Source organism: Mus caroli, unplaced genomic scaffold (genome assembly GCF_978045245.1).
Source record: "Mus caroli unplaced genomic scaffold, Mus_caroli_1 scaffold_14, whole genome shotgun sequence".
NCBI classification, from domain to species: Eukaryota; Metazoa; Chordata; class Mammalia; order Rodentia; family Muridae; genus Mus; species Mus caroli.
In genome coordinates, this window is record NW_028227269.1 from 22,848,455 (window position 1) to 22,862,600 (window position 14,146).

At 41.7% G+C, this 14,146-nt stretch overlaps 1 protein-coding gene across 10 annotated transcripts in view; it reads left to right on the top strand.

Moving 5' to 3' along the window:
- Positions 1–14,146, top strand: part of Kidins220 (kinase D interacting substrate 220) — an 85,114-nt gene that overhangs the window by 50,285 nt on the left and 20,683 nt on the right. For all 10 annotated transcript variants that reach the window (XM_029484862.2, XM_029484865.2, XM_085830261.1 and 7 more), the window contains exons 23-24: positions 11,596–11,774; positions 13,582–13,808. In XM_029484862.2, the coding sequence (XP_029340722.1) occupies positions 11,596–11,774; positions 13,582–13,808 (406 nt within the window). The remainder of the gene's footprint in view (positions 1–11,595; positions 11,775–13,581; positions 13,809–14,146) is intronic.

Consider the following 14,146-nt stretch of genomic DNA (forward strand, 5'->3'; position numbering starts at 1 on the left):
GATTCTACACACAAGCAGTGTATAAACTATGTGATTAGCAACAAGCCCTGTGGAAAGGATGAAGAGAGGAACATTAGGGAGATAAGGAGTAGTGCTGCCTGTGCAGGACAGTCCTCACTGAGAAGAGAACTAAGCAGGGACTCCAAAGTGGTGACAGAGTGCCAAGTAGAACCCTAGGAGGTGAGAGGGTCTCTGTGTTGCTGAAGACAGCTAGCAGGCATGTAGGTAGTAGAACATAAATGCTTTTGAAGTAATATTGACTTTGAATTATGGATAATCAAAACCTGGACCTCGGGTGCTGGAGAGAGCTGGGCAGGAGCACCTGCTGCTTTCCCAGAGGACCTAGAATATTTGCTTCCCTTTGGAGATTCACACCCATCTGTAGCTCCAGTGCCAGGAGATCCAGCGCCCTCTTCTGGCCAGACAGCTATGCGAGCAAAACACCCGTCCACATAAAAACAAGTAAATAAGTAAATAAATAAAAATTTAAGAAGCCACAGACTTTGAGTAACACAGTGGGCATTAAGGCTAGGGAAAAGAATTGTTCCAAATGATCTGTGGGAATCAGGTTTGTGTGGGAGCTGAGGCATCACCAGCACGGCCTGCTTTCTCACCTTCCCACCTGCTTGTTTCCTGGCCCGTCCTCCCGTCTCCTGCCTCATTTTTCTGGTCTCATTCTTCGATCTTTCTTTAGTTTTTGTTTCCTCCTTAAGATGGTAAACGCCATAGATTATAACTTCCTTCTGTTTCCACACCCATTGAAGGAACAGAGTGAGCATTTTTGAAGGAGTGAGGAAGTCTGATAGTGCGTTTGTGTGGCTCCCTCAAGGTGGCAGGCGGGAAGCCTTGCTTTATCTTAAGAGTGGGGTCCCCCAGACGCTTCATTGGCTCTGGATGCAGGGGAAATGTGTCTTTCATTGTTCTGATGTGAATCCCTCTACCCTACTGTAAAGCTGAAGCCCTACACTAACTGGGGACTACCTACTTCACTTAAAGTTTGCTGGCTCCTTCCTTTCGGCAGCTGACACTAAAATCACAGCAGCATTTCTTTAGCCCGTAACCAAGTTTATGTTCCTAGGATCTTATGTTTATAAACCTTTGGTGAAGCAGTGGGTTGTAGTCTTTTTTTGCAGGTCTTTCCCAATACAGTCTGTTCTTACAGATGATCATCTGTGTCCTACTAGAGTCAATGTATCAAGGTACGATGGCACATGCTTGTAATCCCAGCACTCAGGAGGTAGAGGCAGGAGGATTGCTCTGAGTTTAAGGCCATCCTGAACTACATATCAAAACCATGTGGCAGAACACCAAAAGTTAATAAATAAAGTAAATGAAGGCCATGTGTACTTAGATGGCTCCATTTTGTTCTGCTAATCAGTTTGATTGTTAGGTAGTTACAGTTAGACCTGTGCTGGGTCCATGCCAAGGACTGCACTACCTACCACGGTGCCTGAGCTGCTCTCCAAGGTGGCACCCAGTGGACTGGGCGTTGTGCCGAGCATCCCATGCCGTGCTCTGCATAACCAAGGGAAGCTGAGAGCAGGAGTTACAATCTCTGAGCTGCACTGGAGTTTCTCCCACACGGTCTTCTGTAGTCGCAGAAGATAGCTGTGGGTCTGTGATAGGAAAACACAGTTTTCAATGATATGCATATGAATATTTAGAATATGTATCAGTAGGAACATTATCTAGGTATAAACTTTCTAAAACATAAATTTATTATAGCTATTAAAAATGCAGGCATTTGCAAACTACAGAAAGCTCTACATACATATTCAGTTCTAATTGTGTCTGAGGTGGAAAATGTCTAAAGGTTGTTGGTGTTCCTTGGCACTTTGCTTAAACTTTTATACCTTTATGTTCAGTGAGTATCTGGTTTTTTTCCTAAGTAGGTTTTTCTCTAGCTTTTCTTTTGCTGATCTGGAGAGAGAGATAGACACAGACAGAGAGGCGGGGCTGACTAAGGACCAGACGTCTAAGGCGCATTGTATGCACTATACTGCTGAGCTGTTTCTCCAGATACTGTTTTGCTTCTGATAGGATAAAATTGATTTTAAAAGTAGTTTATCAGTATTTACATTCATGGTATCATTGTCAACATTTTATGCTGATAAAAACTAGGAAATAATGGTAAATGCTCCAGAGTCTTGTGTAAATACCATCAACATGAAACCGAAGTATATTATCAAGACTATTGAATACAGACAGGAAAGTCAGTTTCTCCAAGTATGCTTTAATGTGTAGACGTACATTTAATACACAGAAATGTATTTTATCAGGTTGACTATTTTACAACATGGGAAAATGACGTCATGTATTTTTAAACAATTTCAACTATTGAAGGACCCATATTTCCTAGAAGTCTTAGGATATCCCTTTACAGATCAAACAAGCGTAACGTTTTTGTACAAGAAAAAACAAAACCAATGTACTGTAACAGTGTGGGCTTATTTTGAATCTGAGTCGAGGTACTAATGCTGCAGTATTCAGCAAGTCCACAAGATGGGGCTGTCTCACTGGAAATTTTACTAGCACGCCTGGCCATGAGCCAAGTGCTTTTTGCTTTCCCATTTCTATAGCAGGAACATGGGGGCGGGGGAGTGACAATGTAATGGAAGGTTGAATTTCTATTCATTTCATGTATTCATTCATTAATTCACTCATTCATTCATTCATTCATTTGTGTGTGGGAGTGTCATGTGGAGACTAGGAGTTAACCTTGGATGTCATTTCTCAGAAATTGTCTTCCTTGGTGTTTTTGAGAGCTGTCCTTTTTTGGTTTATTAAAACATAAGGCTTCTCAGTAGCATGTAACTCACCGAGAAGGCAAGGCTGGCTGGCCAGTGAGCTCCAAGGATCTGCATGCGTTTGCCTTGCCAGTGCTGAGATGACAGGTATGTGCCAGTATTCACTGGATGCATAAGTATTCATGAGTAAGCAGTCTTCCCGTCATAGGGACATTTATCATCAGGGAGAATCGAAACTGTAGTCATGTAAGTGCATACAATCATAGGACATAGCATTTTCAGCTTTGCAGTTCCTTTGTCTTGCAGACTTTTTGCATGTATGTGTGTGTGCATCCACACAGAGTGTCTGGGTAGAGGGGTGTTGTAAGTGATCTACTACTGATCCACCAGCTTGCTCCTCTAATTTAATTAAATTCATTTTTGAAAAAAAAAACAAACCTCATAGATAACAACAAGAAAGAATTTTTTGTCTGCTTACATATTTTGGCTTTAAAAATATTAAATGAGCCAGATGTGGTGGACAACACTTTTAATCCCTACACTGGGGAGGCAGAGGCAGACTTATTTCTGAGATGGAGGACAGCCAGGGTTGCATAGAGAGAACACCTCCTCTGCCCCAAAAAACCAATAAGTAAGTAAATAAATAAATAAAATGGTAAACATTTGTTTTAGTTAGGGTTTTACTGCTGTGAACCAACACCATGACCAAGGCAACTCTTATAAGGACAACATTTAATTGGGGCTGGCCTGCAGGTTCAGAGGTTCAGTCCATTATCAAGGTGGGAACATGGCAGCATCCAGGCAGGCATGATGCAGGAGGAGCTGAGAGTTCTACATCTTTATCTGAAGGCTGCTAGCAGAATACTCACTTCCAGGCAGCTAGGACTAGGGTATAAAACCCAAGCCCACAATGACACACCTACTGCAATGGGGCCATACCTTCTAATAGTGCCACTTACTGGGCAAAGCTTATACAAACCATCAGAACATTGCTGATGTAATTAAAGATTAAATCTTTAAGATAACATGCACAGGTTTTGTTTTAAGCTGTAACACTCGTAGACTAGCTTTGAATTCAGAGTTCCCACTTGCTGTGCCTAACATCTCTTATCAGTTGGCAGGAACCTATGATATTGTCATAGTCAGTGCTACTTCAAAAACTTAGATCTTTTGTCTCATTTACTTTCATCTGAGCATTTTAAAATACAGATTCCAGACGCCAGAAATCAGGCTGAGATCTTTGGTGGTCGACACTGTGCTCAACTTTGGTCTCTCTCTCTCTCTTTTTTTTCTCTGACACAGGGTTTCTCTGTATACTCCTGGTTGTCCTGGAACTCACTCTGTAGACCAGGCTGGCCTCAAACTCAGAAATCCGCCTGCCTCTGCCTCCCAAGTGCTGGGATTAAAGGCCTGTGCCACCACTGCCCGGCAACTTTGGTCCCTTATGAACTATTTTGCTTCTCATCTTTTTCCTGAACGCATCTTCTTATCCTAGATTAAAATTATGTTTGGTCAACTCTGTTGCCATCAGAGTTAGGGTTACTCTGCTCACTCCCATGCAACTAGGCACTGTGCTATAATGCACTGACATCCGTACTGTGAAACATTTGCCAAGTGAGTCCTATGCAGAATCCCTAAATAAAATAGCTCATAACACTAGTTTATTCAAATTAAATATTTAAAGCAAGTTAATTAGAAAGCTGGGCTGTTTTGAAGAATTTATGAAAGTGAAAGTTATGTGTTGGGGTTTTGTCTTTTATTGTCTATTGTAATGCTAAGTGCTGCCCCAAGACCTGGAGTCTGCAGTTAGCCTCTGGGACCCTGCTCCCAAGTTAATTTTGATTGATGAATAAAGATGCCGACAGCCAATAGATGAACAGGAGAGAGGACTGGGATTGAGGTTTTGCGGACTTGGGTGGAGAGTATGAGTAGGAGGGCCAAGGAGAGCGGCCATGGACTAAGGACCAAGAAGGCTGCCAATTGGATTAAAGCAGCCAAGATGGGACGTGAAAAATACTAAGTGATAACCTGGAGTTACTGATAGGAAAGAAGATTCTAACAGTATGGAGCGTAGACAGCTGCCCAGCTACTGTGCTGCCTAAGGCATATATAAAAATGTAAAGGCTGTATGTGTGTTTCATCCAGGAACATAATTTTTAATATTTTTTTACTACAGTTATGTATTAAGATTGGAGTCTCCAGCTTATTTAAGCATCTCTAGTTAGTTTTATTATATACCAAGAAAATTTGTCTTTATAAATAGGTGCTAATGTTGCAAGTTTTTAAACTTCCTTTTTGATGATGATATAGTGTTTAATTAATCTTATCTAGAAACTTCCAGGATTGATTGGGGATCTTTTTACTTAGGGAGTCACCAACAGTATAGTGTGTAATTATTGAAGCTCGCTCAGTCCTGCTTCTCTAACATGATTCTGTCACTTGGGCACAAGACAGTTTATACACACTCATGCTTGGACACTTATACTCTGACACACTCATGCTTGGACACGCAGGCTGTGGTAGGAGTGTGCTTTCTTGTGTAACCTTCTGAACGAGAAATGGCTTACATTGTAAGAAACAGTGAAAGGATATACTTGTGTGCATGAGGAAGAGGAGGTATTTTGTCCCAGGGTCTGAAACTGTTTACTGCTCTAAAGATGGTTAAAGAGACCCAGAAGGACAAAGCTGATAAACGAGGCAGACTAAAGTCTCATGCACTAGCCAACTTTATTCAGATCATCAGACAATTATACTTGTCCAATCACAAGAGCAAGCTGCACGTGGCAAAAATATGTTTTCCCCTAGAGCTGTATAGACAAAGAACAATAGTTAGTTATAACGAATTACCTGAAATAAACTTACTCTTATCTGCTACACTTGGGAGGAACTTGAAAGCATAATTCAAAAACAGATCTGTGTTTTTGTTTGTTTCTTTTTTTTTTCAAGACAGGGTTTCTCTGTATAGCCCTGGCTGTCGTGGCACTCACTTTGTAGACCAGGCTGGCCTCGAACTTAGAAATCCGCCTGCCTCTGCCTCCCAAGTGCTGGGACTAAAGGCGTGTGTTTTTGAAGAAACTGAAGTCACAAGATTCTTGTATTGGTTTCTTGGAGTTTTCTTGCAAGCACTCAGATTCTCCTCACAGGACTCCATTCTTTTTTTTTTTTTTTTTTTTTTTTTTTTTTTTTGAGACAGGGTTTTTCTGTATAGCCCTGGCTGTCCTGGAACTCACTTTGTAGACCAGGCTGGCCTCGAACTCAGAAATCCGCCTGGCTCTGCCTCCCGAGTGCTGGGATTAAAGGTGCTCGCCACCACGCCCGGCAGGACTCCACTCTTAGACCATGTTCTGACAAAACACAAGAGCAAAGTCAGGAGGACTTGTGAATAGAACCCTCTGAGCTGGTGATGCTTCGTGTGCCAAAATCTAACACATGACACATAACAGCATTCTATTACATTATTTCTTCCATTTAAAAAACATGCAAGTCAAAGGCGGCAGTGGTGCACGCCTTTAATCCCAGCATTCAGGAGGCAAAGGCAGGTGGATCTCCGAGTTCAAGACCAGCCTGGTCTACAGAGTGAGTTCCAGGACAGCCAGGGTACACAGAGAAACCTGGTCTCAAAAAAATCCAAGCAAACAACAAACCCCAAACTTAAGCTCTGTAGCTGGGATTTGGGAGGACAGGATATGCTGACAATGCTCATCTCCACATCCACCCAGAAAGCTAATGAAAAACACTGGCTAAAGCTAACCTGTCGTTTCAGGACCAGAGGCAGAGGCAGAGGCAGAGGCAGAGGCAGAGAGGCAGAGGCAGAGGCAGAGGCAGAGAGGCAGAGAGGCAGAGGCGAGAGGCAGAGGCAGAGAGGCAGAGGCGAGAGGCAGAGAGAGAGGCAGAGAGGCAGAGAGGCAGAGAGAGAGGCAGAGAGAGAGGCAGAGAGGCAGAGAGGCAGAGAGACAGAGGCGAGAGGCAGAGGCAGAAGGATATAGAAGAGCCAGGCTTTTCTTAGAGGTGGACCTTCACCTGGATCACACACTCAAAAGATTAAAGAAGTCGCAGTGGCCTCTGCCAGGTGACAAGATAATTAGGCACTCATATGTCACTTGGGGAGCAGTCAGCTGTGCTTCACATTAAGTAAGCATTACAGTTATATGCTTGCTGGGTTATACTGGCTTCAGTGTTTATGGTAAGGGGCAGGGTCTGAGAAGCTGCAGAAGTGGCTTGTGGTTAAGAGTACTTGCTGTTCAGGCAGAGGACCCTGGTTCAGTTCCCAGCATGGCGGTTCACAGCCATCCAGAATTCCAAGTCCAGGAGATCGGATTCCTCTTCTGACACTCTGCACCAAGTATGCATATAATGCATATACATACATGTAGGCAAAACACTCATACATGCAAATAATAAATACATAAATTGGTTTAAAAACATAATATTTGTTTGGAACAGTAAATTATCTCACTTTCACCAACTGGTGTTCCAGCCAGAGTGACAAGACAAGAAAAATAGAAGGAACCAAATTATATAGTAGTTGTAAAACTATCTCTAATTACAGATACTAAGATACTGTATAGAGAGTATCCCAAAAAGTCTACAGGAGAGCTACTAACAATAAATCCAACAGTGTTGAGGATACAGATCAACACAAAAATCATTTGTGTTTCTGATCTCATGCTGTAGATAATCTGAAAGGGTATTTTAACCAAGGCAGTTGAAGAAAGTCCTTTAAAAGCCACAACATTGCTAAAAGAGAGGAAGGAAGATGAAATAAGTGGGAGGACACTCAGTGTTCATGGATGAGGAAATTTAATGACTAGGATATCGTAGCTGCCTGAAATTCCCTTCAGAGCCAGTGGAAAAATCTTTGAAAAATCCCAGTAACCTTCATGTGAAGAAAGGGCAACGTTTTTGAAGAAAAACGGAATTTGAAGGCTTACACTTCAAAGCTCACACAACCTACAGTGTGGCAGAGTTATCAAGAACACACACAAGGCAGTCAAACACAACAAACCCAGACAACTATGGCTACTAAGGCATGCCACTTGGGGCAAGAGTGTCAAGTCTGTTCAGTAGACAAAGTCTGCCTGTTCAACACACAGCCCTTGGACAATAGATTCCCATATTCATCCTTACTTCACAACACAGACAAGAAGTCAACATGCCCCACCAATATTTTATTTAAGATTTATTTATTGATGTATTAATTATACCGTGTCTGTCTTCAGACTCACCAGAAGAAGACATTGGATCTCATTACAAATGGTTGTGAGGCACCATGTAGTTGCTGGGAATTGAACTCAGAACCTCTGGAAAAGCAGCCAGTGCTCTTAATCACTGAGCCATCTCTCTAGTCCCCCACCTATTCTTTTTCAAGCACAAAATTTTGTCAGAAAGGGTAAAATTTTAGAAAAAATGTGTGTGTGTGTGTGTGTCTGTCTGTCTGTGTCTGTCTCTTCACTTGGCAGATATTTATTAAGCAACTGTGCTATGACAGTATTCTAGGCACTGGAGATGTACTAAAGTTTTGACAAAGTTGGAGTCAAAACCAACTTTAATGGAAGTGACAGTCTGGAGAGGGAGTAAGATGTCTAAGAAGATACTTGCATTAGTAGGTGTACATATGGCATTGCAGGAGAGAGTAAGAACCTTAGGTCTGTCATAGAGGAATATGAGCTGTCCTTCAGGTAGGCTTCCCTAAGCAAGAGAATTGTGCTGAATACAAAGGATGACTGAGAAGTAAGTGGGTGAAGACAGGAGGAGAGAGTGTCTAGGGTTTTGTCTGTCTTTCCACAGATATTAGTAGTTTTAAAAAATGAGTTTTATGGGGCTAGAGAGATGGTGCAGTAGTTAAGAGTACTTACTGAATGCCAGAGGACTCAAGTATAGTTCCTAGTACACATATGGCTGCTGACAAACTTCTGTCCCATGATTTTCTGCACTCATGTGCACATATATCCACATTCAGGCATATACGCCTATAATTTATATCATTTAAAATTACTTTTAAAATGAGTTGTGTGGTATCTTTTGTTTCTGACTCTGGCATTACAGTGGGTGGCTTTTGTTGTTTTTTCCTTCATAGCTAGTGACTGAACCTAGGGCTTTGTGGGTGCTAAGCAAGCACCTTTCATGAAGGTACATCCCCAGCACTGAGTGGGCCTTTTTGTCTGTATTATTGTGAGGGTTGTCTGGAAGTTAAGTTTGTCTCAAGTGTAATACAGTTCCAAGGCAGATGAGAGTTTATAAAGATGTTTGGATTGCCTAGCATTCCTGAAGCCCTGGGCTTGATCATTAGTGGGTGAAAATTGGAGGGTGGAGTGGGGTGGGGTGGTAAATCTTAATTTTAATTCTTTATTGGATAATCACATTATTAGATGACCAACTTCAGAAAAAATATAATGTCCGTTTCATAAGTCATACATTATGGATCTTTAAGATATAAAATTTCCATTTAATTTTGAGCCTTACTTTGAATAGAATTGACATGAATGGCTTATGTAAATTCTGCCAAGTAATTTATTTGTGTCTTCTATAATAAAGCACTGTCATTTATAATCAAAATGCTTTAACTTACATGGATGTTGGCATTAACAAGTGCTGTTCCATCAGTGGCATCAAAAGAAAGTACACTCAAACTCCCTGGGAGCTCAGTGACGCCTGATACTGGAAAAATGCTTTCTGTGGGCCATTTAACTGCTGGCAACTGTAGTTCACATGATTCCTAGTGCTGAAAATTTAAATTTGCTCTTAATTGAAAAGTGAAGTTATTTAAATTCTTTAAATGCTAACCTTTGGAAAAAATATCTGAAAAATAAAAGCCCATATGATTTTGATGGCCCACTGCCAAAAGATTATCATTTACATAAACGTCTCTTTTAACAGAAGGGCTTAATGCATTGAGCTCAAAAGGTTAGAGTAGAGACTCCAATCTGGAAAGCAGCAGTAGACGTTTGGCTTGTGAACAGCCGCATTGTTCGCCACGCTGAGAACACTGTTCGCATTCAGGCTGAAAGCAACGCTGGCATTAGGATTCGGTTAATTTGTTTCATGTGACTTGTCAGCTGTGTGTTTTTATCTAAATCTTCCTAGCCTCTTCTTTTTTTGTGTTACACTTCTGAGAAATGAACTGCCTTTTTAACTGTTTCATTTCTAGTATTTTTTCTACATTTGCAAATGATACCATGTGATCGTTTTCCAGGTTTTCATTACTCATTAAATGTACTTAATAATCAGTGAGGATGCTGTTTTACTTTATTGAAAGCAATGGTATCTTAAAGAACTTTCCACTGTGTGCATGTTTGAATCTGTAGCAGGACTTTGTGAAACTCACAGACAGAATTGCTCGCCTTGTTTTCTCACGAGCACCCCATTCTTTCCTTGTTTGCTAATTTTGTTCTCTGGATCTTCCCTCAGATGACTTTTAATATCTGGCTACCAGCCAAGTACTGGGTCTCAGCAATAAAGTGCTGATCCCAAAGAAAAGATGCAGCTGTTGCTAATCTTAGGGTTCCATCTCACTTGGGAAGAGCAGGGAAATGTTCTCTCCCCTAAAATGGAGCCCTAGTGCCACCCAGGAGCACGGGCTCTTGAGTAACTGGCCAGTGCTGTGAGGAGAGCTTCTAGAGGTGCTGTTACCATAGGAAACGCGTGCGGAGGCTGTGCGGTCTCATGGCTGGCGTTTGCCTAGGTCTGCGGAGCTGTCTTCACAGTCAGAGAGGTGGCCATGCCACCACTAGGCAGGTTTCCTCCAGGTTCCTCGTGGTCCTGTCACCCTCCTCCTCACCTCCTCAAGTTCCCTGGGAACTGTGATCTGCTTCCTTCACACTGGCCAGATTCCTTACTTAATATAGCTGATTATGAGGTTTGCCCCTGTCAAGCTCAACACAGTCTACGCCCTTTTCCTATTCAGTGGTATTCTGTGATATCAGCCTCCATCCACTCTGTACCCATCACTTAGCGGACACTGGCCCGTCTCCCAGTTCTCCTGTCCACCTGTTTGAGCATCTCCGTTGTAGTTTTCATTGCTTTCACACCTCTCCCATCAGCTCACTTACTCCCCGGAGGTTAGTAGGGGAGCCCAGCAGAACTGGAACATTCTGCCATTGGTTTACTTTCAAGACCATTTCATATTGATCACTGTAACATTGTCTAGTAAGTATTTTTAATGACTAAAATTCACTTATTTTTACATTTGAGAATTTCTGATTGATTCAAAATTATGGTTTGAACTCATAAATATCTGTGTATACACACGCACACACACATACATACATACAATAAAAGAGTACAAATATATTACTATATTTGATTGACTAAATCTTATCCTTTCCAGGCTACCTTCTGTGTTTTATCCAATCTATTATACAATAAGCATATATTACTTTTACAATAGAAAATAGCCTTTTATAAAGAAGAAGAAGAAGAAAAAAAACCTGTGCTGACACATTTTCAGTTTGTGTGATTTATTTAAAAAGCTTTTTCCCTGGGGGGGGGGGGGGAAGAGCCATGGTGTCACATTGAAAAATCCCAGGTCTCAGCACCAGCCTCTCCCTCATTGTGTGATATGGGTGCGCTCAAGCCCAGTTCTCAGTGAGAAGGAGCAGTTGGCTGTGGTGTACCTGGTATGTCTTCCTCTTTCTCATTATCTCCCTAGTCCACGCCCATCAGTGCAGTTCTGACTTCCTCACTGTCGCCTTAGTCGTCTTGGGACTGTATTATTTCCCTCTTTTAGGTTCTTTGAAGGATATTTTTGAAATGAGAGCCAGGTGCTCCTTGTGGACAGAAGCAACAAGGTTTAAGAATGAAGAATTTGATAGCAGCATTAATGGATTTTTTCATTTCTTTCTTTTTGAAGAATATCAAAGAATATCCCAACAACTAAAGATGTTGAGCCACTTCTTGAAATTGATGGAGATATAAGAAATTTTGAAGTGTTTTTGTCTTCAAGGACTCCAGTTCTTGTGGCTCGAGATGTAAAGACCTTTTTACCGTGCACGGTAAACCTGGATCCCAAACTACGGGAGATCATTGCAGGTGGGTATTGTAGTACAGCTTATTTTTCTTAAAAGTCCTCATTTTTTTCTCATCTTCTGTTCCTTCCCTTCCCTTCCCTTCCCTTCCCTTCCCTTCCCTTCCCTTCCCTTCCCTTCCCTTCCCTTCCCTTCCCTTCCCTCCCCCTCTCGCCTCTTTCTTTCTTCCTTCCTTTCTTTCTTTCTTTCTTCCTTTCTTCCTTCCTTCCTTTCTTTCTTTCTTTCTTTCTTTCTTTCTTTCTTTCTTTCTTTCTTCCTTCCTTCCTTCCTTCCTTCCTTCCTTCCTTCCTTCCTTTCTTTCTTTTTGTTTTTTTCTTTCTGTTGTTATTTCACTTAGCTATCTAATTTTTATCTTGCTTTATGAAAAATTAAGAAATTTGAATGGAGCATCCACAGAGAAATTAGTTACAGTAGGACTGGGCTGTTGACCTCATGGAGTGTTAGCTATTTACTGTGTCCTTGTGCTTGCCCGCCAACTTCTCCCTTTGAAACCCTGAACGTCTGTTCTTTCACATATAGTCTTGACGCTCAGATGCCACATGTTGTAATTGTCACTCTTTCATCTTCTGCTCTAATAGGGACATCCAAGTTGAGCAGAAAACAAAAACAAAACTTTACTTTCATTTTAAGTTTTTAACCAGGGCTTGAATATAACAAGGGTTAATTTATTTTAAGGCCATGCTAGGGATTAAGCCCAGGCCTTGGGCATGCTAGACAAACACTCTGTCACTGACTGTGGCCGCACCTCTTTTCACTTTCATTTTGAGGTAAGGTCTCAGTAAATTGCCTAACCTGGTCTTAAACTTTTTTTTTGCGTCCTGATTTTAGAGCTTAGACTACCAGATCTGGTTTGCATTTGGGTTTTAGAGAGGCTATTGAGAGGCCGGTGTGCACTGGAGCATGCCCAGCTGTATTGGAACACAAGGGTTTCATGTGATACTGCTCATCAGACCATAACTGAGCTTTCTGGGACGTATGGAGGGGTGGCCTTCAATTAGTCCTGTAAAGTGTAAAAGCTTCCCAAGCACAAGCACACTCTGTGCTTGCCAATGTGTGGACGCTGAGGGAGGATAGAGCAGGCAGACAAGGGGTGATGGGATGAGGCAGGGAGTGGGCACAGAGGTACATTGGGTGGGGGATAATTCCTGACTCTCCTTACACAGTCAGGTGATTACCACTAACTATGACTTAATGAGTGTTTCAATACCCAGAAAAGGCCATTTCAAACGGTCTCATCGCAGAAAAATGAAGAGTGTTTGAAGTGATGGATATGTCCATTTCCCCAGTTTAAGCATTATGCAATATATACATCTATTAAGAGAGTATATTGTGCCATAAACATGAAGTTATTATGTAACAACAAATAATCCCAAACTCCCAGTTCTTTTTCTCAGTGTTTACTCTAAGGCTGAGGCTTTTGTGGCTGTGTGCTCTGTGTTGAGAGGTCGACTTGTCTCAGTTTGTAGGCTCACAGTTTAGCTCACATTGTATGTATTAGACAAATTTGAGTCTTTTGTTAGCATAACACAAATAGATCTTTAAAGAGTCAAAAATTATAGTGTTTGGTAACTGAAGAAAGAATCCAAGTGTGGTAACTATTCAAATGGTGAAGAAAAAAAACTCTTTTATGTTCATCAATTGGGCTTTTTTTTTTTTCCCCCCACTTAAAGTCTGTGGACTAGCGAAGATTTCCTGTCAAACTCAGCTGGCGTCACTAGCGGTGATGAAAGTAAGTCCTTACTTAGTAGCTGGCAATAGGACTCATCATTAGTGTTTCTTTTTTGCTTTTTGGGTTGTGATGGAATTTTCAGATGTTCGAGCTGCAAGAGAACAGATCAACATAGGAGGCCTTGCATATCCCCCGCTCCCTCTGCACGAAGCCCCTCCTCGGCCACCTTCTGGGTACAGTCAGCCTGCATCTGTCTGCTCCTCCTCAGCATCTTTCAATGGGCCGTTCCCAGGCGGCGTTGTGTCCCCACAGCCCCACAGCAGCTACTACAGCGGCCTGTCGGGACCCCAGCACCCTTTCTACAACAGGGTAAGAGTCGGCACCTCGGCTTTACGGTGTCTCTTCCCAGGGGCACCATCGTTCTGCCATCTTCAGGCTTGGGCACTGGTTTGGAACTATAATTTGGCTTTAAAATAGGAAAGTGTAAGGCTTAAATGTACAAGTGTATGATTTTTTTAAAAACTGAGTCTTGGATTTTAGTATGTTCTAGAGTTCTAAAGAGTGTAAATATAAGAATATTGGCTTTTATTTTCTTGTTAAAGGAAATACTGTAACAACAATGGTTCCTTTGGTATATTTTGTTATAGAAATTTATATTGGCATTCATAACAGTGATACATTCCTAGAGTCATATTCTTAGACATATG